A 25,094-nucleotide genomic window follows, 5' to 3' on the forward strand; every position below is an offset into this window, starting at 1 on the left:
GGTGCCTGGGAACCACACCAAACAGCGCAGCCATTTGGGTCTCATTTGAAAGTCGTATTCATTGGGTCTTCCTAGCAGAACGCTTTGCGTCTAGCAACAACGCAGCTATCGCGAATAAAAAAAACCAAATACTTGCACATTGGTGCATTTGTCACACGGGGCAGTTCCCGGTTTCCTTTTGGATGTCAAGGGATTCGTCTGCTAGACAGGGGGGTATGCAATCCGTCATTTTGTGACGAGGCCGAAGCGACGGCTGTGCGATCGGTGCGATGGCAGGCGGTTATCGAAAGTTCCATACTGCTCATGCGTTCAAAAAGAAACGAAAACAGCGTCCGAGAGCATGCAGCATCTTATCAGCAAAACCGTCTGCCACCGCCAAGAACACTGAAAAAGCTGGCTGTGCCAACGCTATCACGAACATGGCTCCCGCGATAGCCAGGGCCAACTACCACACGCGAGATCTGCACGTCAACACTCCCCTTGTTTCCGAGGCTGAAAAAGTGGCCCTTGCGTGTAGTGCGAGTGACATTCAAAGACACCTTTCGTCGACATCAGCCTTACGACGCTAGCGGTCTTTTTGAGACTCAGAAGCGACCGCGACTACTGGAACGCCGTTCACCGTCGTAAACTGCTTCAGTGTATGAAGTGCGGTGAGTAGCGAACCTGGCATCATTTCCGAGCAAGATCAGGAATATGGCATCGCCACAAAACTTGTGCTGATGTGTGACGAGTGCGGGTAACTGAAATTTGTACAAAGCTCGCCGAGAGCAGGGGGGAGATGCAACGCGAGGCCCGTTTGGGATCAACGTGCTCGCGGCACAGCAAATGGACAAACTGCAGTGAATTGCATTTTTGTTTCATCCTGAATATTTCACAGAGATCTAAAGACATAAAGATTACATGAAAGTGGGAATGATTCCTGTTTCATAGAGGGCTGCCACGCACGTTACTGACGACTGTGCAAGCACAGTCAACGCTGTATGCAGATCTGAACTATGGAAATACCTGGCATGCAACAAAAAGAAAGCGCTCAAAGAATGATGACTACACTCCTGGTGGCTTGTAGCATCATTACTGCAATGATTTACACCATTACGTGTTGAATATACATGCTCACCGTGTCCCTAACTTCTTTTCTTGTTTTCTCAACATTTTTCATTAAATCTGAGGCCGTTGCCCACAGTATCTTTTGATTAAGTGGTTGGATTTTGATAATTATGCAGAGTTTGAAAGCTTATACATCTATGAGTGCAACAAGACCAAGACATGATAATTTCATTAAGAACAGTGACTTAATTGGTGACATAATTAAGCAACACTTTCAGATTTCTGACAAGTCTACTTGTTAAAGCCATAACTCTTGAACCAATTACGCTAAAATTAAATTATGGTTTCCTTGCACACTCTGTTCTTTACAAAACACTGCCATATCTAATTTGCAGCAATCTTTTAAGAGAAAGCTATCTAAACAATGGGCAGAATGCAAACTTATGGAACAGTCAATTTAAAATCTGGAACTGACAACTGAAAACGATTGCATATTTGTTTTCAGCTGTGAGAAATGCATATCACAAAATTTTCAGCTCTAAATACTCAAAATTAAAGAAAAATTAAAAGACCAGTGCCTCCCTAAGTTACTGGTATAACGCACTATAAACCAACTATACTACGCGGGCACCTCTCAGCACAGAGAAGCACCGTGCATCGCATGCTGGCATCAGCTTCTTGTGACAAGTCAGTGCAAAGAGTAAAAAAAAAAATGTTAGTAGAAAACAACTGAACATATCACGCAATAACTCCAAAAGCCATGCCCACAATTGCACAAAAGCCATAATTTTTGCCAAAACCATGAGCAATCCACAAGCAAACATAGGCCGCCATGCAGGGGCATGCACTGCGTGTCAAACAGAAGTGCTATGATAGTAAATTCAGGCACCCTTACATACCATTCACATCAGCTAGCACACTTACAATGAACGATTGCTAGTGTTAAGAAGAAGCCCACAGTCCAAAAGTGTTCAAGTAACTGCAGGGGGAGTAGCATATGATAAGGGAACTCTCAAACATTACCGTAAATACCCACGTATAATACGAGGTTTTCTTACCAATATTAGTGTTCCAAATTTCCGCATCGTACTATGTGCGAATATGAACAAAAACTTGCTCGAAAAACGAAGTTGTCCTTGAAGTTTCAGTTTTGTAACTGCCGCGCGAGTACGGCTTCGTTTTGTGTATGAGTGGCTATGGCTTGGCTTGGTTTGGTTACCTTCGCGCCTCATGTGGCGAAGGCAAGCACTAGCGCCATTTTTTTTCTTTGTTAAGTTTTTTAAGCGTGTACTTGACAGCCTACGTGTGGACCTCACTTCACAAAGGTGCAACATGCCAGGGCACTGAACACAGTACTCTGCTGCATTCAAGAGAAAGGTCGTCGCAGCTACCGAGGAACTCGGCAACAGTGTGACCGAAAGACAGTTCGAAGTCCCAAGGGAAGTGTGGGTGGATGGCGATGACAAGAAGCAGAACGCAAAAAAAAGCTTTCGCGGTCCAAAAAATGAGGCTTTTCCAGAGATTGAACTCGCACTGACAGAGTTTGTACGAGAGCAGTGGGGAGAGCGCACTTGCCAGTCAACATGGAGCTGATGCATATGAAAGTGAGAGAGCTGGTGAGAGAAAAGGGGATGCTGGGCTCCCCTTCAAGGCCAGCAAGCACTGCATCTACATGTGCCGAGCCGGACTTTCCCTGTGTCGGCAAAGCTCCATTTCTCAGAAGCTCAATGAAGCCTTTGAAGAGCTTCTTGTCTCAATTCAACGGCACGTTATTACATTGCACTGCTCGCAGAACTTCCAGCTGGGACAAATTGGCAATGCCGATTAAACGCCAGTTTACCTGGACATGCCATCGCCCCTTACAGTTCACACAAGGGGCTCGAAACAAATTACCATATTTACTCGCATATTTCTCGCACCCCCCCCCCCCCCCCATTGCCTAACAAAACTTTTTTTTTCCGCAAGTAATTATCGCACCCCTGAAAATTGCCGTAATAATGTCATCTGCTCGTTCCAGCCACTGATGATAGCTCGCGCCATCTCCTAAGCATAAATCATATTATTGCATGAAGATTCAATCCAATCCAAGCCAAGCCAAAGTGGCAAGTGCTTATTGCAGCGTGTTTTGTACATAGCGAGCTGCTTTCAAGTTGAAAGTGATTGATCATGCACTAAACAACGGCAACAGGGCCGCCAGTATGCCCTTCAGAGTCTGCGGGTTCTGCGTTTGCTACTGGTGACAGCAGCTGAAAACCACCAAGACGATGGGCCTTCCATGTGCCTAAAGCTGGGATGGATGGTAAACTATTTTGTCAGAAGGCAACTGCGGACGATTCTGTGTTAAATGGCCATCAACCCAATGCTGACATCGTACGCTACCTTTTTGCGAGCTCCTGTTGAGTGACCAACACTACCGCTACGTATTCTAATTCTCGACTATTTGCTTGCACTTTTTGTGTCAAATCTTGCCTTGTGTTGAACCTGTGCTTTCATTGTTGAGGTAAGTCTTAACTAGTACTGCTCGAAGCTTGCAGTTGCTGACGTGAGAGTACCGATGATTCCACAGCCATGGCAAGTACCCACTAAGGGGGATCGGCAAAGAATAGATTATTAATTTAGTAAGATGATTTTTTATTCAATATTCGTGGCCACTTTGTTCACTTTTTCGCTCTGTACGTTTTCGCAGAAAGTTTTTGCCGCGTGATTCTGCCCCGCCCCCCACTTTGCATCAGTTTTCTGCCAAAAATTGTGCAAGGATTATGCGAGTAAATACAGTAGTGTCCGTACCACCGGCAATGAAAAAACATGTGTCACAGTCATGTTATCGTGCACAGCGGACGGCCACAAGCTCCCACTTTATGGCGTCAAGCGCAAGACTATGCCGAAAAGGGACGACTGCCGAAGAATGGCATTGCGAGATGTCACGATAAAGGCTGGATAAACGAAGACCTTGTCCCGGACTGGGTAAAGGCCATGTGGTGCAGACAGCCTGGCACCCTGCTTTCTATAGTCGCCGACCAATTTGTTTGAGAACTGGTTTGAGATTTCGGGCTTCAATAATGCACCGTCAGGGTTCCCATAAGGCTAATGCATTTTATCGACAGTTTTTTCGGACTTCGTCCCCAAAAGTTCGATATTTCGGACTAAATCGCTTGTTTTGAGTGGTGCTACGAACGTGTAAGGATGCCACCATGTTTGATTTTTTGCCGCCTTGACTAAGCTTGGCGACTTATTTTCAAAATGACTTTGCTGCCTCCGAGATTGGAAAGCGAACGTCATATTTCGTTTCGGAGGCAGAGTTGCACGGGACTATTTTTTCGTCTCCAATCAGCAGTATCGTCATCGCACCGAACAGGGAGTAGGCGGAGTAAAGATTCTTCATTTTTTGCAGCAGTAGCTGCTTGCCAGCTTCTTTCAGTCTCCATTTAGCACGTGTTTTGTCGGGTCGTATCGAGACGTGTGTGCTTCGCGGCAGCTATCTACTTCATCAAATTTTGTGTGCTCGAGCTCGACGCCATGGCTCCGCCATCTATACCATCGCGAGAGCCAGGTGATGCGAAAAAGCGTGGGATCTATACGACCATGACATTGGAGAAGAAAGCTGCAATGATCAAGGTAATAGAGTGTGGACGGTTCCAGCGTGATGTCGCCGAAGAATACCACCTATCGAAGCAAACGGTTTCTGGCTATATCAAAAACAGAATGAAGATTTTGACAGCGTTTCAGAATTCATACAACAAGAGCCAGAAAAACGACAGCAAAGGCGTTCATCCAGCCCTTGAAGATGCTCTGAAGTTGTGGTTAAAAGGAGTGTTGTTAAAGAACCTGCCCGTGTTGGGAAACTTGTGGAAAGAAAAAACAGACTCATTCGCACTCAAAATGGGCATTGAGAATTTTAAGTTCACTGATGGATGGCTTCGCGGCTTTAAGAAGAGGTGTATTTCTGTCCAAGAAAGTGAGCGGAGTGGTCGACCAACTTCTTGACACGGTCCGATTACTGTGTCAAGAAGTTGAGATCCTTGCTTAAAGAATACCCTCCTTTGGACATCTTCAACTGCAATGAGACAGGACTGTTCTTTAAGATGCTCCCAGACCGTACACTAGCATTTTCGGGAGAATCGTGCTCCGGCGGGAAGCTTAGCAAGGAGCGCTTAACAGTGATGGTAGATGCCAACACCACCTGTACAGAAAAACTGCCTCTTTGTGTAATCGGGAAGGCGAGAAATCCTAGGTGTTTTAAGGCAGTGAAGACCCTCCCGGTGGACTACGACAATCACTCCAAGGCATGGTTCACGCAGTCTATTTGAAAAATACCCATGGAAACTTCACCACAAGGTTTGTGCTGCAAGGCATTTTTTGTTGACAACTGTGGCGCGCACGGTAGCGTGCTGAAGCTAGAGGCCATTCGGCTCGAATTTTTGCCGCCTTGAAGCCACAAGCGTGCTCCAGCCAACGGATCAAGGTGTGATCCAAAACATCAAGGCACACTACCGTGCCCCCCTGCTCAGCCGCACCGTCTTGTGCCTTGACAATGGGAAGGCCAACGAAGTCGACATTCTGGCCGCCATCTATATGTTAGCCGAAACTTGGAAGGCGGTGAAAGCACAATTGCACATTGCTTTAGGCATGCCGGGTTCGTTGGTGCTGAAGAGCCCGAGGCGGATGACCTGGACGTAGGCGATCCGACGGCACCGATGGCAGAAAGGGCCTAATGCGCGACCTGCGCAGTGGTGGAGTGAATGTGCCAGCCACAATGACTGTTTCGAGCGCGGCGCCCACAGACAAAAATTTTTCGCCAGGTTGTGTTGCAGCCCGAGAGCGGCTCGGATGATGATTGCCCGCAGCCGTCGGCGGCGGAGATCGCAGACGCGGTGACACTTTTGTCGAGCATTTACAGTTACGATCTCACCTTGGCGCAAATACGGGCGAACCAAATTGCTTCCAAGCGTAGTACGAGACAAGGCAGAATCGTGGACTTTTTTTTATGCCTGCCTGATGCAAGAAAGTTCATATTATCGACAAAAACGAATTTTTCGCACTGTGCTTTTTTTGTTCTTTTTTTCGGTCCCCACAAGGTCCAAAAAAATCGGCCAACTGTATTCCATCTATTCTGGTGCTGGATGCATTTCACTGCCATTCGACCGATTCAGTGAAGAGGCTCTTGTGCAACTGTGGCACGGAACTGGTCATGATGACGGGTGGGATGACATCTCAACTCAAGGTAAAATAACAAGGTTACATCTCAAGGTAAAGTGTTGCTACGCGGAGTGGATGCTGCAGTGACGCCGAACGAGTGGCTGAAACTGACATCGCCAACCACGCTATGCAAATGAATCGTAGACGCTTGGGCAAGCATCCCAGAGGACCTTGTGCGTCTCTCCTTCAAGTCTCCTTCAAGAAGTGCGGCATCTCTAATGCCCTTGACCTATTTGACGATTAGTCTGACAAGGAAATGTCAGAGGAAAGCGCAGTTGAGGACGACAGCGATTCACATGGCGGATGTGTGATCAATAAATGTGTTTTTTGACGACCTTTCCTATGTTGTTTTATAAGGAAGTAAAAATTTATTTTTCATTTAGTGCCTCTAAAATTTGGCCTCATTATATACCGGTCCGTATTATACGTGGGTACTTACGGTATATGCCCAAACTTCAGGAACCAGCAGCAACATGATTAGAGAAACTAGCTGCACTGCTGCAGTGCAAATACGGTCACAAAATGCAACTCTGCGGCCAACATTGTTTGAACTTTACTGACTGCTTCCAGTCATCAAAGGCTTTTAAAAGCAGGGACAACCTCCTGAATACTGATCAAAATGTGCACCCATCACCAAGCGCTCCCCCCCCCCCCCCCCCCAAGATCAGACCGCCATTGAGACAGAAGAAGAGAATGCCCACGGTGAAAGGCTCGACTCACGAAAGGTGGCGGAAATCCAAATTGTCTTTGCGGAGCGAATCCGCTGCGGTTCTGTGGCGGACAAACGAACAACACACACACAAAGGCAGAGGCCCACAATTAGAGGAAGGTGCCACCACCGTATTTGCACCGCACTGCAGCAATTTAAAATTGCGCTACGCTCCTCCCTTATCAGTCGATATCCCACCGACACTGCGGCATATCGAATTAACACCATGGGCAAAGTACACTGTGGCACAAACACTTATTACATTCACTACCACTACACACAGTAACACAGAGCAAACCTGAGGGTACACCACAACCACTAATCCTGGCCTGCCCCCCACTTACAGTAAAACCTCGTCTTAACAAAGCAGCATATAACAAACTAATAGATGTAGCAAAGCAATTGTAAAATGCCCTTTGAAGTTCCCATAGACACTCACGTATTTAAAACCTTGTTTTAACGAAGCAAAAATTTTCCCACAATGGATACCATATTTGCTCGCATAATTCTCGCACTCGCATAATTCTCGCACCCCCCCCCCCCCCCCTTGCCCAACAAAAATACGATTTTTTTTCCTTTAGTAATTATCGCACCCCCGAAAATTGCCACAATAATGTCGTCTGCTCGTTCCAGCCATTGATGATGATAGCACGCAATATCTCTCAAGCATCAAGTGTACTATTATTGCATGGAGATTCAATTCAATCCAAGCCAAGCCAAAGCGTCAAGTGGCATTGCGGCGTGTTTTGTACATAGTGAGCAAAATGTTCCGTTTTGGGGCGATACGGAAGCTACACGGCTGCTTTCAAGTTGAAAGTCTGCCTACCCTCTCCTGTAGAACTCTCTGACCCACCGATGCATCTGACCTTCTCCCCCTTAAGCTCCACGCCTGGGCCTTGCGGAGTTGAGTTCGAGTTAGTAAGGGATTACTGTATATGTTGGGTAAGCAATGATAATGACTATGAAAAAGCTTGCAATTGCATATTTCTTTTATAATTTGTGCTCCAATTTTCAGATAGTTTGACGCTTGGAGTTCCAACGGTGTGCGCTGGAAAATCAGACACGCCAATCCGAGCACACCAACGCTCGTCAGGAGAACTCCTTGCAGTCGCAATCCCTTCCTTTTTTTTATGTGACGCCCCTCTACAAGCGAATAATTCAGAAGAGAAAACGTAAAGCGCCAAGTGCTGCAGGTTACCTAAGTGAGGCGAAAGGAATTTAGAAAACTACATTAACGATCTCTTATGATGTATCCGTGTGCATCTTTACACCATTTTTCTTTATCTTCGAAAGAGATTGATATGTGGCGTTTACGTCCCAAAACCACCATATGATTATGAGAGACGTCGTAGTGGAGGGCTCCAGAAATTTCGACCACCTGGGGTTCTTTAACGTGCACCCAAATCTAAGCACACGGGCCTACATCAGAAATGCAGCCGCCGCAGCCGGGATGCGAACCCGCGAGCTGCGGGTCAGCTGCCGAGTACCTTAGCCACTAGACCACCGCGGCGGGGTATCTTCTAAAGAGAAAACTCTGGGGTATCAGGAACAGTGGGTATCAGAAATTGCATGTCCGGGTTTTTTTTTTTTTTTTCTTGGATAACAATTTCCATTTTGAAGGTGAAATAGGCCAGGTAGCATTATCTCCAGCTAGGCTGCATAAAAATCAGCTTTTGAGGTGTGCACGATTTCGTTACAATTAAAACTGGTGCTGAAGTTTTGAATAAATAACCATTGCTGGTGATTGATGTCTTTTGTGAAATTGTGTGTACGGAGTTTTTTTTTTTTCTTGGGTCCCCATTTTCATTTTGAAGGTGAAATGAGCCAGGTAGCATTATCTCCAGCTAGGCTGCATAAAGATCAGCTTTTGAGGTGTGCACGATTACGTTACAATTAAAACTGGTGCAGAAGTTTTGAATAAATAACCGATACTGGTGATGTCTTTTGTAACAATGCCGTCAAATACATTCCGCATTCACATCAGGAGAACTAGCTTCTCCCATACCACCGAGCGAAATTGAAACGACCGTCATACAGCGACACAACTTTATCCTCCCACTTGACCCCCTGCTGAGTATGGATACTGTGGTCTTCGGATATAACAAATTTGTTTTGCTAGATAAGTGGTTCTCAAATAGGGATCCCCTAGGGTCTTCAAAGCCATATCCATGATCCGCGAAACCCTCAGCCACATGCAAAAAAATCAGTGCTTCAACTCTAAGTGCAAGTGTACCACGTGTTGAACTGTCCAAAATGAAGTAATGTGGCACGTTTACTTGATGTTTGTAGAAACAATGAAAGGCACCTGCTTCACGCTCCAGTTAAGTTAATTTACCTACCATATAAACCGGATATACGTCGAGGGGGAATATAGGTCAACCCCCCAAGCTCAGGTTACCGAAAAATAAAAAAGGAAAACAACCGAAAATTGCCGACGACATTAATTTGCAAATTAGGCGCACCGCGCCCCGATTGTCGGAACTCCCCTCAACCTCTGAACACGAGAGTTTGTCGCTGGCCGCCTCCCACAGTGCGTTGTCTTCCGTGCCATACAGCGAGTTGCTGATGGAACATTTCTTAAAATGGTAGGCCACTCAAAAACAAAATTGTTTTTTTAAGGACAGGCAGCATTGAAATAACTTTTTCCTCAAGACCAGCATGTCTTATTTAATTTACCCAGCTATGTACAATGCCAAATATTGAATATTTATTTATTGGGAGGTAATCTTTGTCAAAAATAGCATTAAAAGTGCTAGCCACGCCAGCTGTGATGAGTGACTAATGGGTGCCTTTATTCAGTAAAGCTTTGACATTTGTATAAGTAATGGCTGGAGCTATGAAATGAACTAGAATAAATATTATGCAGTGAATATCAAGAAAGTAATGCTAAAAAAACAAAAAAAAACGGAGAAAAAGAGCCAATTTAGACTGAACCTGTTGGAGAATTCAGCTGTGAACTGATAAATATTCGATGGATTTCTTTTATCGTATTTACTCGCATAATTCTCGCACCCCCCACATCACCCAAAAAAATACGGAAACATTTTTTCCTCGAGTGATTATCGCACCCCCGAAAACTGTCGCAATAATGTTGCCTGCTCGTTCCAGCCACTGATGATAGCGCGCGCCATTTGGCGCCATCTTTTAAGCATGAAGCTGACAGCATGAAGCATGAAACGCTGACTTGCGTTTAGCATTCTACATGCGCAGGTGATTTCTGGCAATGCAAGCTTTCGTCGTGTGGTACACTTGTTCTATGCCAGCTTGCCTCAGGATATCTAGGGGTGCTGACACTGCCATTATTAAAGTGTGCCACAGTATCATGCAAGGCAAACATTACTGTAGGCAAGCTTACGTACACCTCATTGCGTGCCCGCTGCCATATTAGACCATTGAAACACTCATTAGCATTTTGAGTCTTTCCATGAAGGCACTTCATTAGAAGTTCATCAGAGCACAGATCACTGTAGACAGTTAACTTTGTTGAGCACATCATTAGGAAGTCCTCCTTTGTGTACATATTTGCCTTGGCCGAGTGCTTCGACCCTTTGCTATCCTCACCAGCTTTTCGGTCTAAGTGGACACAGGTCATGTCTCGGCTGCTTGTGAATGAAAAAGACAGGCAAGGGTAGCTTTTCTCATTGCAGAAAGGTTCCCCACATTAGCCCTTATGGCGATGCCATAGTAGTTTTGCAGGCAGTCAATGAGGGCATCAGTGAGCTTTCCCTTACCACCGAGTCCATGCACTGTCTTCTTCAGTTTTCTGAGGCGGCAGCCAACACGCTTCTGGACATGCCCAATACATACCAGTTTTTGCACACTGTCCTTTTCATACATGTCTTTGACAGCGGCATAGCTCTTAGAATCACCATCACCGTAGTACTGCAGGTACTTCAAATCTCTTTTGCCTTTCGAGCTGCAATGAAAAAGACAGGCAAGGGTAGCTTTTCTCATTGCAGAAAGGTTCCCCACATTAGCCCTTATGGCGATGCCATAGTAGTTTTGCAGGCAGTCAATGAGGGCATCAGTGAGCTTTCCCTTACCACCGAGTCCATACACTGTCTTCTTCAGTTTTCTGAGGCGGCAGCCAACACGCTTCTGGACATGCCCAATACATACCAGTTTTTGCACACTGTCCTTTTCATACATGTCTGACAGCGGCATAGCTCTTAGAATCACCATCACCGTAGTACTGCAGGTACTTCAAATCTCTTTTGCCTTTCGACCTTTCAAATATTTGGCATAGACCAACCGTCTCCATCCTGCCAGCACTTCTTTCATGGTTTGCTTGACAAGAGGTGTGGGTTGCCTTCCATTCCTGGTACGAAGCACTATCTTGCCTCAACTTGCTTTTGGTTTTACAAGACTTTACACGAACTAGAAAGGGTCTCAACATCAATAACCTTTCCCGTGTCAACAGAAATCACAGACACACAACCGTTCAAAGATGAATGGCCACGCTTCTGCCACGTGCCATCACCTGAAACACCACACTCGGCACTCCCCACAACACGACGAACTTCCACAGCAGTATCAGTCATCGACTTCGACGCCACTTCTCCTGCCGCTGCAGAAAGCCGAGATGACAAGTTGTCCTAGGCGAAGTGACGTGGAGGAGCAGGCATGTTCATCACTTTGAAAAAAGTTTTCGCACCAGCGTGCCCTTTCCTAACTGGCGCATCACGTAAACCAGACGTAAATTGTTTTTATTGGCACGACCCACCTTTCTCAACGTATGAATGGGCGCTTGAACCCACAGTCGGTACACACGACAGCACAAGCCGAGCATATCCCTTGGTGAGAGCGTTCCTCGAACTTCAGTGTTGTGTTCATGCATTCGGAACATGCCAGCGATGAAAACACTGAAGAGAGAATACCTATGTTCATTATCCTGTTCCCTTGGAGCGCATAATTCTCTAGTGGAGCCTGGTACGCCTTGTTTATGTCCCCAAGCTTCTTCGCGGTCGCCGAAATACCGGCGTCTGTCAGTAGGCAGCCTCGTCGTCGTGTAGCAATTTCCGGCAAACTTGCACTTCCTAGTCTTGTGTTTTGCACTTCCCCATGCTGGTCGTAATATGGTCCAGGTGTCATAAGTATACAGCCCTAGTAGCGTTGACACGTGGAACAAATGCAGACCGAAGCCTGACGTAGCCTGACCAAGGCAAACAAAAAAAATTCTGACGAGCATCGTGCGTCCCCCTTGTGGCTGTTGTTAGAGATTAACGTAGACTTTTAAACACAAAGTTGTAACTAACGACATCATCTTATATAACAGTCACAATAAAATGCATAGAGTATTTTGAATAGCATAGACGAAACAACACTTGCTTTTGAAAGAGATTTTCTGAAACCGAAATCACAGTTGGAAATGTGATTTCGGTTTTGCTATAGGAGCATAGGGTATAGAAAACTTGTTGTAGCTCGCAAACTAATGACGCTAGGGGGATAATTTTTGTTGCAACATATATGTGAATGTTTGGCCGTGCAAGAAAAACAAAACCCTAAAAATTTATCTCGCGAAAAAAAAAATGACTTTTGAAGGTGGCCTACCACCTTAAAAGTATTTTCCACCATGGAATCTGGCAAGGAACGCCAGGCGGAAAGCACCCAGCCCCAGTCGCAAGCAGAGGCCTCTGTAGGCGGCCCATCGGGTGGTCTTTGGGTTGTCGCCGGATATCCACTTTTGGTACTCTAGCCGCACTCAGTCCTTGAACAGCTTGTTTAGCCCAACGTCGATCGGGTGGAGGGGGGACGTCACACCACCTGGTATCACGGCATTTTTTCATGTTTTTCCAGGTCAGTTTTTCCATCGCCCAGTGCACGCATGCTTCAAAGCGTCAGTTAAGTGACCACGAATTGCATCTAACACCAGCATGCTGCAAAGATGCAGCAATGCACCTGGCTGATGGTTCCAGACTACTCGTATCCATTTGAGCATCATGGCCTCACCCATGTATCCCTTTTTGTTGTAGCGAACGACAACACCAGGCGGGAACACTTCCTTGGGCATTGTCTTGCATTATTGAAATGATGAAGGGCGGAAGCTTTCTACCATCTGCCATGCATACCAGCATGACTGTGAAGCACGAGTGCTCGTTGCCAGTGGACAACAGCTTCACATCCTTGGCGCCACACTGCATGATCATGGTGCATGAGTCACACTGCATGATCATAACCGGCATTGTCAATATGCCCCATCATGTAGTTCTGCTCCCAAAGCCGGTTCACAAAGCCCTGAAAGTTTATAAGCTTGTTCTCAAAATCCGTCTGGAAACTTCTACAGATGAATGTGCGCCGCCGGAGAGAAAATCCTTTGTGTCTCATCAGTCGACGCACCCAAGAGTTTGATGCACGAAATTCTTTCGTGAGCCCAGCTTCTCAAGGGAGTTCCACAGCTTTCTTGCGAATGATATCCACGGTCACTGGCAGCGAGCACGCATGAACTTCCCACACAACGTTCCCTAGCGTATCTTCCAGCTGCAGATAAACCGCACTTCGCCCACGAAATGATATTTTCCGAGGATTGCTCATCTGCAGCTTCCCTTTCTGCACCCTCCAATAGCGCATGCTTCTTTCTGATACACCAAAGCGACGCTGAGCCGCCATATTCCCATTCGCTTCCTCTAGTTTAAACGCAGCCTCTAGTTTAACAACCTCTAGTTTAAACGCAGCCGAGTACTGCTTTCTCGTACCGCTATCATTCAGTGAACGAAAAAAATACTAAAAATGAAACGTCAAGCAGAGCGAAAACTTAAACAGACGAAAGGCAAATCACAAACACAAAAAACTGACAAGAGAAAAAACAAACAACCTGCTATCGAATTTGAATGCGAATATGGCCGCGTCCAGCTTCTCATGCACATGCAAGCCACATGTAGCCAGACAGCGGTGCTCTGTTGACTAGACACCGTTATATAGGACAAGGGGTGACTATTTCGTTGTTTTATTGAAAATATCTCGACTTATATTCCGGTTTATACCGTACGTACCCGGCCCTGTCTCTCATCACTGCAAGGAAGGGGTTCGCTATCATTTCCACCAGTCTACAAGGCATCCCTGACACATCCATGGCCGAAAACTACTGTGCTACATTATCATGCTCCATTGTGACGAGAGGAAACTGTAGTACATATCCAGCCATGTCTACTGCCATTTCATAGAGTCGGTATTTCAAGAGAACAGCTGCTAAGAGGAGTTTCGAGTCTGGATCCTTGAACACTTCAAGCTACTCGGAGGGCACTCACCAGGACACTCTGGATGAGCTCGCCAATGAACGAGGCAGCATGGTGCACTTGATCAGGGCCGCCAGTGAGCAGACAGACACGGTCTGGAGCATTGTCATCCTGTGGCTGCTGGAACTGGACACGGGCACCAGTCTCCTGCTGGATGCGCTTGATCATATCGCCCTGCTTGCCAATCACCACACCAACTGCCTGCTTGGGCACCAGGACTTCCTGAGAAGCCCCGCCAGGGCCTCCTCCACCAGGACCACCTCCAGGAGGCCCACCGTACTCGCCGCCCCCGCCGCCGCCGCCACCACCGCCACCACCAGGGCCACCCCCTCCATAGCCACGGCGTACATTCTGAGAAATCCCAAAAAGCCGAGATACTAGCTCAGTATTTCAGAATGATAATACAGTAGACTCAGTAAACGGAACCTGAAGGGACTGGGAAAATGTGTTCCATTCAACAGGAGTACCGTCTACTGAGAGGTGGACATGGGTGCAGAATACAAGCCCGAAACCAAGCATTGCACAGGCAATAGTTCAGTTTAGCAGTAGTTCCATTCAACAGATTTCCGTTTTAACAGATTAACAGATTTCCATGAAGATATTTTGAAATCTGATAGAAAAAATAAGACTACAAAACTGAAAATATGATGTTCAAAAACAATTTTTAGGCCACAATTGATAATAAGTCCATTCATGAGTTGCAATTCTTGCAAAGTTATAACAGACCCATTCAGTGTTTTGTCATCGCAGCTACACATTGCGCGGATCGTCGCTGCTGAACGTCGCTACCAAATGCATCACGCACCGGCTGCACTGTACACACGGCCGGGCGCTTCACGGTCGAATTTGAAACGTGCTTGGAGCCGTGAGTCGTATCGCCGCGATGGTCCATGAATGTTCAGAAACTTTGAAAGCCTCGTAGATTAGCGTTTCCGCAACCAGCTGTATGATTATGCGTTTCACGGCTAGAGTGGCAAAAGAGCACATATGAAGCAGGGGCACGAGTTTTTATACGCACAACTCGCGAAATTAAATGAACTGCTAAAGAATTCTTGTGCCACGAGTTTTATGCCCATAACTGTTTGTTATTTGGAAAGAAGGCATAGGCTGTCATGGAGTGAGCCATTTTTCTCTATATAAAAATGTTCAGTAATTACAGTTAAACCTTATAACGAACCTCCATATCACAAATTCCTCAATATAACATTTTTTCTATTCCCTGCTGTTGCTCCATAGAAGCACATGTATTTGCAACCTCTATGTAACAAAGTAACAGTGGGAACAACCTTGATAAAATAAATTGTCCCCACTAACAATCTAGGAATTTTACTCCGCACTTTGGTATGAGCATGCATGTCACACGACTTCCTCGCCGCCTACGAAGCGTGAAGTGGCAACGAAGTGCACAGCGCACCAGGCCAGAGCGACCGCTCGTTATTTATTGGGCGCGGGTGGGTGAGCCCAAGGCGGGCCTGCAACCTGCAGGCTGGTGGGCGCGGGTGGTGCCCCCCCCCCCCCCCAACACCAAATTAATAAAAAAGAAAACTGCTTTTGCGCGTTGGCAGTGCCACGCTATTAGTCAGCGGCACATATGCGGGGCCGCGGTGCACATGGAGGGTGCTTTACCAAATAGCTGTTGCCACCCCCATTCACATGTTAAAACTCAAGAAAAAAAAGGGGAAAATGCCGCCCGGGCATGGCGCCCTCTTGTCACGATGCCACGATGTCACTGTCACGATGCGCAAACTGCCCCGCGAATAGGGTGGGTGGGGGAAGGGGTACATGCTTGTGTGCCACGTAAATGCACGGAACATGGTATCGACAAAAACCCTTCGAGAGCGTCCATCTAATTGCTATCGCAGTAATAACGCAGTTTTTTTTACTGTAAAATGAGTGTTTTCGGTTAGCTCTACTTCAGTCCCCCTTTTGTTCAATTTGCGCGTTTATTTTGCCAATGTTCATACCGAACCTGCATATAACAAAATCCTCTTTATAGAGAATTTTTCTGGGAATTTATCAATTTCGTTATATCCAGGTTAAACTGTATTTGTAATCAAGGAGTAGTTAGCTTGAACACAAGAAAAATGTGTAATCCTTTCAGTATATTGCCTTATTCAATTATGATATTTTCTGTCATGCCTATCACACCACTCCTTCATACAGAAAACTTGGTTTGAAATTTATACTTGTCCTCTGTAGATAAAAAAAAGGGAACAAAATCGCATCGGGGAGAGGCCACATGTCCAAGAAGTCAAATATGGCATTGCCTATCGCACCACTCCTTCATACAGAAAACTTGGTTTGAAATTTATACTTGTCCTCTGTAGATCAAAAAAAAAAAGAGGTTATGAAAAAAAAGGCAACAAAATCGCATCGGGGAGAGGCCACATGTCTGAGAAGTCAAATATGGCATTACAAACCTAAGATCAAACGTTTAGGTGTTTTAGAGGTGTAAAGAGAAGGTGAAACGCAGTTTTCTCAATACAGTTTTTTTTGCATCATGCTCAGCTTGTAGGAGCAGATATCTTGGAAACCACTACACAGATTTTCGTTCAGTTTGTTTTGTAACGCTCCTTGAACTGTGCTTCAGGGGGTTGATTATAGTTTTTGATTTTACTCCCTAAAGAAGTTTTCGTAGGGCTTCTTGTTTGTAGTACAACTGTGCTCATTTCAGTGTCGCTGGAGAAAACTTTAAACTTCAAGCTTTAGGGCAGCGAAAGCTTGTTTCGAAAACGTAGCCACCTTTAGCATACATTTGGCTGTGCATACAGTATTACCAACTATTTTTGTCAATTTATAAATCTTCCTGCCCCTCCACGAGGTTCAATGAAGAAATAATTTGTCACTTCTTTTTGTGGTATCGCCTCCAAATTTTACGGAAGCGCTGCGAGGCCATTCTTGGTGTCTGTGCATATTTTCATCACTATCCTAAAAGTTCATTTGAAAAGGCACGTCCCCCCTTAGAAACACTTGAGATTTTTAATAAGGTTTAGTTCAAATAACTTCGCTTGTGGTTGTTCTACAAAAACTTCAAGTGGAATCGCAGCCATGAAGAAGTTCGTACTGGATGGAATTTCGAAGTATTATACTCTATGAGACTTCAACGGGGAATGACGAAATCTGCGTTGTGGCAAAAATTACGTTGAAGCAGACTTCGTTGTGATGGGATGCAACCATAGGTCGGCACTTTGAGAGACTACTCACCACAATTTTTTCAGCCTTCACCCTCACTCACGTTCATACTCACGCCTACTCACACTCACCCCTACTCAGTCGCGTTCATACTCACTCCTTGTCACACTCAGAGTACTCACTCACGTTCATGCTCACTCCTACTCACACTCATGAGCACACACGTTCAAACTTATGCCAACTCAAACTCTAGGCCCTCACTCACGTTCATACTCGCGACTACTCACACTTGTGAGTACTCAGTCATGTTCATACTCACGCAAGCTAGCACTCATAAGCCCTCACTCATGTTCATACTCACGCCTACTCACACTCATTGTTCATGGCTCACGTTTATACTCACGACTACTCACACCGCCGTGTCCAGGTGTCTCCTTTTTGTACTTCAATTTTTCATGCACCTCAATTAAGACTCATAGTTACTCACCTTCATACTCACGCCTGCTCAAGATCATAGGCCCTCACTCACCTCCGCACTCACATAAGAATTCACCTTCATACTTACGCCTACCCATACTCAGGCGCACTCACCCACATACTTTTAAATTCACATACTCATCATCATCACAGCAGGACAAAGGCCTTTACCCTGTTCCGCCAGTCAACTCGGTCCTTTGCTTGCTGTTGCCACTTCATACCCGCAAATTTCCTAACCTCACCTGCCCAGCAAACTTTGTCTCCCCTTTTCCCGCTTTCCTTCTATTGGAATCTACAAAATGACCGGCAGAAAACGAAAGTAAGGAACAACAACCTCGAAAGAAAACAGCACTTCTAGATAGCTGGCAGTGCACTTCAAGTTGTATATACGTCTAGTTAGGACAGGTAGTACCTGTGGAGCCGAGCCACGAGACTGAAGTAACTAGAAGAATAAGAGTAGGGTGGAGAAGATTCGGCAAGCATTCTCAGCTCATGGCTGGTAGATTGTCACTATCCCCTCAAGAAGAAGGTATATAACAGCTGCATCTTGCCGGTACTTACATACTGAGCAGAAACCTGGAAGCTTACAAAGAGGGTTCAGCTTAACTTGAGGACGACGCAGAAAGCAATGAAAAGGAAAATAGTAGTTGTAACCTTGAGAGTTAAGAAGAGAGCAGAGTGGATCAGGGAACAAACCGGGGTTTAGGATATCATAGTTGAAATCAAGAAGAAGATATGGACACAGGCCGGCTATGTAGCGCATAGGCAGGATAACAGCTGGTCATTAAGCATAACTGACCGGATTTCCAGAGAAGGCAAACGGGTTAGGGGAAGACAGTAAGTTAGGTGGGCAGATGAGATTATGAAGTTCGCGGGTACATAATGGCAGCAGCAAGCACAGGACCGAGTTGAGTGGCGGATCATGGGAGAGGCCTTTGTCCTGCAGTGGACGTTGTCAGGCCGATGATGAATATTAACATTGAGGTAGCGTTACGTGTACTCAGGTTACTCAATAAACAATCGAGCTGAACAATTGTCGCTTTCTTTAAGGGTCGGTAGGTTCCACAAACAGGCAATGACTCAGAGCAATTACGACGCACCTGCACATTCGTGTGCCATGACGCGTAGGAGACGCTGAGACATCGTTTAGAATCTCAGTAATGTGTTACAAGCACTAGAAACGCACTATCGTAGGCTGCGACGCACGCACGCAAAATAGAGATGCTCTCGACAGCTTCAGTATACTACACAGCCGCCGCTATGATTACCCACCAGACCCAAGACATTGCCATGCCATCCGACTCGGCCGCTTCGTTCGTTCCACTGCCCCTAGCCCCTTCTGACTGCACTAGCGGGACAGGTGGGCGCCAGGGCCTCGCTGCCACGTCGGCACCGCGGCCACCCCGGCCGCCTGGCTACTGGTAGGTGTTCTGTGGCCCAGCGCGACCGTCGAGACGGCGCCTCCCCTCTCTGCCTCGCCTTCAGATGGAATGCGTTGCATACGGCAGTTTTGCATTCGAGAAATTGTGCGCATCTTCGGAGATTTTTTCCTTCCTCTGTGAGTCGCGCTCACGCGGAGACTTCGTTGGCTCCGTGCCGGCATTGACGATTGCAGGGGGCCTTGTTTATGTATCTGCGGACGCGGTTAACATTCATTGGCAGTGTGCGTACGCAGGCTTATCATGGAGAGCCGAATAAAACGGTAATTAACGAGTTGCGTTATGTGTGTTTTTGTATTAGCCCAGGTTATGTGAATGATAGAATAAATTATCAAGGGTGAGTGTGAGCTTATTGCACATTGCGTCTGCACTGTTGAAGGCATAATAAGCCGCCGAAAACTGAAGGGAGAGTAGAGATTGAAACGGCGATGCGAACAGGGTCCGATTACGCTATCGCATACTATACTATTGAAGGCGAAGCTCTACCGTCCTCCAAGCTTTTTTTTTTTTTTTCCCCTTAATGGAGCACTGAAAAGGCGAACTTTGCACACAGCTTCGCGCTTGAGAGGTCATGGGATCACTTAAGGTTTTCGTTCGAGGCAACTTTCACTTGAGGGACAACGCAGAGATAGAAACTGCAAAATCGCTGCGCACAATGTGCGTCGCGCACACAATGTGCTTTCTCTCGAGGGCAATTTCAGCGTGTTTTTTTTTTCGCTTGCGCAGTGCATTTCTTTTTTCTGAACCGGCTCGTGCGGCGATTTTCGTCAAAGGGCTTCTCAAGACTGTTGTTTTACATGTATTATCAGCGGGTTGCGTAGACTGAAGGCGCAAGAGGTAAGTGCAGCAAGAACGGTAACTAAAGGGACAGGCAGTCCAAAGTTATTCAGCCTAGAAAATTCAAATTACAACAAAATGGACGGCTACCCTCAACTAGAGTTTTGCGCGGTCACCTCGCCCCCCCCCCCCCCCCCCATCTGATGTAGGATGGCTCCCCCAGTTTCCAAACTAACTGAAGGCTTTTACATACAGTAAGCTTGGATGCCATAGTGCCCGTTATTTACAGCATATTAAGGACGCCGTTGCGATGGTTACAAATATTTATCACACTCATAGTAACTTACTCATGTTCTTACTCGTTGCTACTCACACTCGCAGCAACTCACTCACCTTCGCAGTCAAGTCTACTCACGTACTCGCCCACGTTCGTACTTACTCCTACTCACATTCATGAGCTCTCACTCCTAATCCCACTCATGAATACTCACTCACGTTCATACTAACGAATACTCACACTCATCAGTACTCACTCATGTTCAAACTCCTACTCACTCACAGTCTCACGTTCATACTCTCTCCTCACACTCAGAGTACTCACTCACATTCATACTCACTCATACTCACACTCACCACATTCAAATGAGTATGAATGAGTGTGAGTGAGCGTACTCATGAGTGAGTATGCCGAGCTATGGATTCAACTGTACCCTATTTACTCGCGTAATGAAACCACCACCTTTTTTTTCCCCACAAATGTTGACACCAGTTTGGGGGAGAGTTCATTATACGTGGGAGAATAAAGTCATGGGAGTTATAACGAAAATTTCGCATGTCGGTATTACTTGTCTTGGTCCGCAAAACGTGCCGCAAACGGTTACAGCCCAAAGCTCTTGTTTTCTATCTTAACGAACACGCACGGATCAATGCCAAATGTCATCCAGCCGGTCGGTCCCCATGCTCTCGCGCATGCTCAACCAACTAAAAGTTTAAAACCAGCCGTGTAGGTAGCCTAAGAAAAAGTCACGAGAGTTGTAACGAAAATTTCACAAGACGGTATTGCTTGTCTTGGTCCGCGAAACATGCCGCGAATCGATTTTGTAGCCCGAGGCTCTTCGATTTTGTAGCCCGAAGCTGGTCGGTTCCCATGCTCGAGCGCATGCTCGACCAACTATAAGTTTAAAACCAGCCGTGAAGGTAGTGTACCAGCCAAATGCACCATGCGCCCCATTTGTCCCCAACTAAGTTCAACTATAAGTTTAAAACCAGCCGTGAAGGTAGTGTACCAGCCAAATGCACCATGCGCCCCATTTGTCCCCAACTAAGTTCACTGCGGAAAACACCGCATATACCATGAACAGCAACTCGAGACTAGACTAGGGATGAACTAATAAATGTTATCTTCATACTAAACCGATAGGACTATCAAAAATTAATAAAAAAACGCATGTTCCGTTCATTGAAGTGCCACAGCCAACATGAGAACCTCGAAGAAATTTAGATGGGCTTGTCATGCCACTGCTAGGCGATTGAGTGACATTTTTTTTTTTTATTAGGATAGGAACTACACGGGAACTTGACGGGTTTTCACCATCGCCGCCATATTCCGCGTAAATTACAAGTTAGTAACATTCCCCACGCATAGGTCCCCCCAATGCGTAAAACTGCACAAGCTGGAGTGGCGAGCGCTGCGCAAGCAAGCAGAGATTAAACGAGGCGGGGTTGCTTGTAGGACACACGTGATACAATCCCACCACGTGTTAGACCTGATGTCGAATGCTCAAGCAAAGAGGAAACACGCCACCCTTCTTGAACATGCATGAAAAAATACGGGGCGGAAGGGGGAGGGGGGGGGCCAGTCGCTTGAGCAGCAGCAGTGAACTTTGATTCTAAGGGCGTGGTTGCGATAAGCTGGGGCGCGCGCTATCGGCAAGCATCAACACACAGCTTGTGAACTGTTCTACGTGGTGCGCTCTCCAGGGAAAGAGATTGCGGTTAAGAGCATTTTGCCCTGACGCAGCCATACATCCATTCTTACACCAGCGTTTTGCAGAGTGTCGCAATGTCGGATTCAAAAGCGCTAGCTTTCAACCTTCGTATTGTCACGGGGTCATGAAGTAGACGAAGGCAGCAGCCGCCGTTTCTATTAGTGAACTTTATTTGGGCGAACCTGTACCCAGAAAACAAACGTTTGCTCTACAAGCAATACAAGCTGTAGACTGATAGTTGTAAACCAGAGGGTCGGCCGTCGATAATCTGTCAAGGAGCAAAGGGCGTCGGCACTTACACATGTGCCATCAAAGATTCCAGCAATTATCTATAGGTTGATTCTAAAATTATCTAGATTGTAGAAAATAGAAAGCGCCTGCGGCATTACCATTACAAATTTCTGCTATTGCAGTCCTGACTTCACCGGTGAATTTTTTTTTTTTTTTTTTTTCAGTTTATACGGTTTGGCTAACAACTTTCCTGTTGAAACGTATATAGTCGCATAATGAGGTATGCACACAAACACCACCTTAAGAAGATTCATGCATGAACCAAAATACATCAATGAACTAACTTGATATGGACACGGTCGCGCCGTTAGTGTAACGCGTGTTGCTCGGTTGATGGTGACATAAATTTGGCGTTCCGCACGCAATTTGCCGTTAAAGATCAGCTTGGCACAGCGGGTCAGATTGGAGCAAATGGCGCAGCATTTCCATCCCCTGATTAATTTTTTTTTTTGAGGACCAAGTTGGGGGGAGGTCATTAAACGAGTAAATACAGTGTTGACTCAGTCCTTTGAAGCTAAGTCAGAATGCCACAGTGCACCACAGTAACATGGTTAAATATGACAGCACCCACTGGACAGAAGAAACTGCTTTTAGACACACGCACATCATGGCTGCTTGTCGAGGCACATGTGACACAGGGTTTTAGTGCACCCTGCAATGTTCCTAGCTGAGCACACAGACCATGCCCTATGCCAAAAATGTTGTACCTTCCCTTGTCAGGGACCAGGGAAGCACACCACTGATCCCTAAAGATGGAAAGGATGCATGCTAAAACAATCTGAGAATAACACTCACTTCCAGCTCCTTTTCCGTGATGAGGTCTAGCACAAGGCGCTTGGCGTACTGAAATTAAACAAATACTTCATTTAGCATGCATAGAATTTGCAGCACATGGGAACGGCACAGGACATTTGCTGCGTCTGCAATGGAAAGTTAACTGTCACGATTAAAAGGTACGTGGGTCTTGGAACAGTAAAAAATCGTTCAATAATCTATTTTTTGCTAAGCTTACATTCAGGACATTTGTATCGCTCAGCAGCACAGCACACAGGCCTTTACCATTTTGCCATCATCGAAATGAAACTGCCACGGCGGGGATCGAACCCGCAACCTTCAGGTCAGCAGCCGCGCACCCTAGCCACTGTTTCACCGAGACGGAAGAATGCGCTGCTCTAACCAATCAGTGCTCTGCATCGCAGGAAAACGCCAGTCGCATCTCACTCTTGTGGCCAATGCAATTTCGCAAGGCAGCAAATGAGAGGGGGAAAAAATCAGTCAAAACAGTACCACAATCGCATGGAACAGCGTGGTCGAAGTTTGGTTTGACTTCAGCATTTGCGTCTGTTCTAGAAGCTGCAGTGGCCTCGAACAGGGCTTTCTTTTTTTTAAACTGTTAAATCATGTTTTGATTATTACAGAATTTGGTAGTGTATGAGACAAATAGACAAGAACAGAATGCGAAATGTATTATGCATAAAGCTGTAAAGATACGTTCATGAACTTCCCACAGTTGTATTAAAAACTATTTCGAACAAGCGTGCCAATTTTTTTCAACCCATAATGAAATACAAGTTGGTGCCGAAAGCCACATTCTCCCCCTCTTAAAGAAATACCTGCTCTGAGAGCCAGCTGCATGTCTGGATGGGTACTATCTAACTCCCTTCCCAGGGAATCGAAAGATGCCCTCAGGGTGTCAGCGAAATCCTCCAGCAAGTTACTATAGCACTTTGCTAGAAACCTCCCAACTCTGAAATGATGCTGGAAGGTTATGGATAAGTGCACACAACAGAACTTGTAAAAAGCAGATTTCTCAATAAACAGCTCCTTAATAACTTGAGTGTGTGCAATACTTTTGAAGATGGTTTGAACACTTTTTTTTTTTGTGCAACAAAGATTGATTCAAATGAATACTGACCTCACATTTGCTCTTCTCGCCGGTGATGCGGAGGGGCTTGTCCATCATAGACTGCTGGGGGCCATCTTGAATCATCACCATCTTTACATTGGCTCGCTCCTGTGCAGGTGAATTTTAAAATATATTACCAGAAGCAGCGTTTTAGTGACAGTGCACTGTTTGCAAGAAGTGCTCCAATTTGGCCTGACCACCCATCTTCTTTATGTTTAAGGAGGGACACCCCACTACAAAAATAAGATCTTTATTTTGTATTTCTGGGGTGAATTTTCAAACTCACAACCTTAATCTATTTTGACATGCTCATTCCAAATATGCAATTACTTTTTCTGTGCAACAAGCACTTTTTTAAGTACAGTCGCCGACCGTTCGGATGCCCGTTTATTCGGACATCTTTATGGCACCACCACACTCCCCATTGATCCTAATGTAAACTCACGATCGAAAATTTGGACGCCCCACTGTGCGCCATTCGGTTATTCGGACTCCGTTTGACTGACCGGATGTGTCACCGTACGCCATTACACGCTGAGAGCGATGTTAACAATACGTTTGCCAGGTTGCCAGCACTGATATGCTGCACTAGCTATGGATGGATGTCTGGCCAGTGTCAAAATGCAAGCAGAAATCGCCATTGCCAATCTCGAAGGCTATGTTTGGCGACGCTTTTTTTTTTTTTTTAGCCAGTCGAGCGGCCAAGCCAAGCCACCTATAGAGTGTTCGCTGTGGTGTTTGTAAGCAGTGTCAGTCAGCTGCTTTTGCGGCTAGGCCCGATTCGTCTTGTTGTCTGTGTTCTCGCTCTCTTGCGTGTTCAGTGGCGTGCTGAAATGGCTATAACGCCACCCATTGCTGCGCCGTCGGGAGTGAAGAAACGCGGCCAACGTGGGAGCTACA

The 25,094-nt window shown here is 46.0% G+C and overlaps 1 protein-coding gene across 8 annotated transcripts in view; it reads right to left on the bottom strand.

Moving 5' to 3' along the window:
- The window catches only part of Psi (P-element somatic inhibitor), a 124,579-nt gene that overhangs the window by 59,566 nt on the left and 39,919 nt on the right, over positions 1-25,094 (bottom strand). For 6 of the 8 annotated variants that reach the window (XM_037413383.2, XM_037413381.2, XM_075880009.1 and 3 more), the window contains 4 exons: positions 24,204-24,302; positions 23,084-23,131; positions 14,197-14,535; positions 6,964-7,014 (listed from right to left, as the gene is read on the bottom strand). In XM_037413383.2, coding sequence (XP_037269280.2) covers positions 6,964-7,014; positions 14,197-14,535; positions 23,084-23,131; positions 24,204-24,302 — 537 coding nt within the window. The remainder of the gene's footprint in view (positions 1-6,963; positions 7,015-14,196; positions 14,536-23,083; positions 23,132-24,203; positions 24,303-25,094) is intronic. The other 2 variants (XM_037413384.2, XM_075880011.1) reach the window with 2 other exon arrangements.

The sequence above is a fragment of the Rhipicephalus microplus genome, chromosome X, assembly GCF_043290135.1.
Source record: "Rhipicephalus microplus isolate Deutch F79 chromosome X, USDA_Rmic, whole genome shotgun sequence".
Lineage (NCBI taxonomy): Eukaryota > Metazoa > Arthropoda > Arachnida > Ixodida > Ixodidae > Rhipicephalus > Rhipicephalus microplus.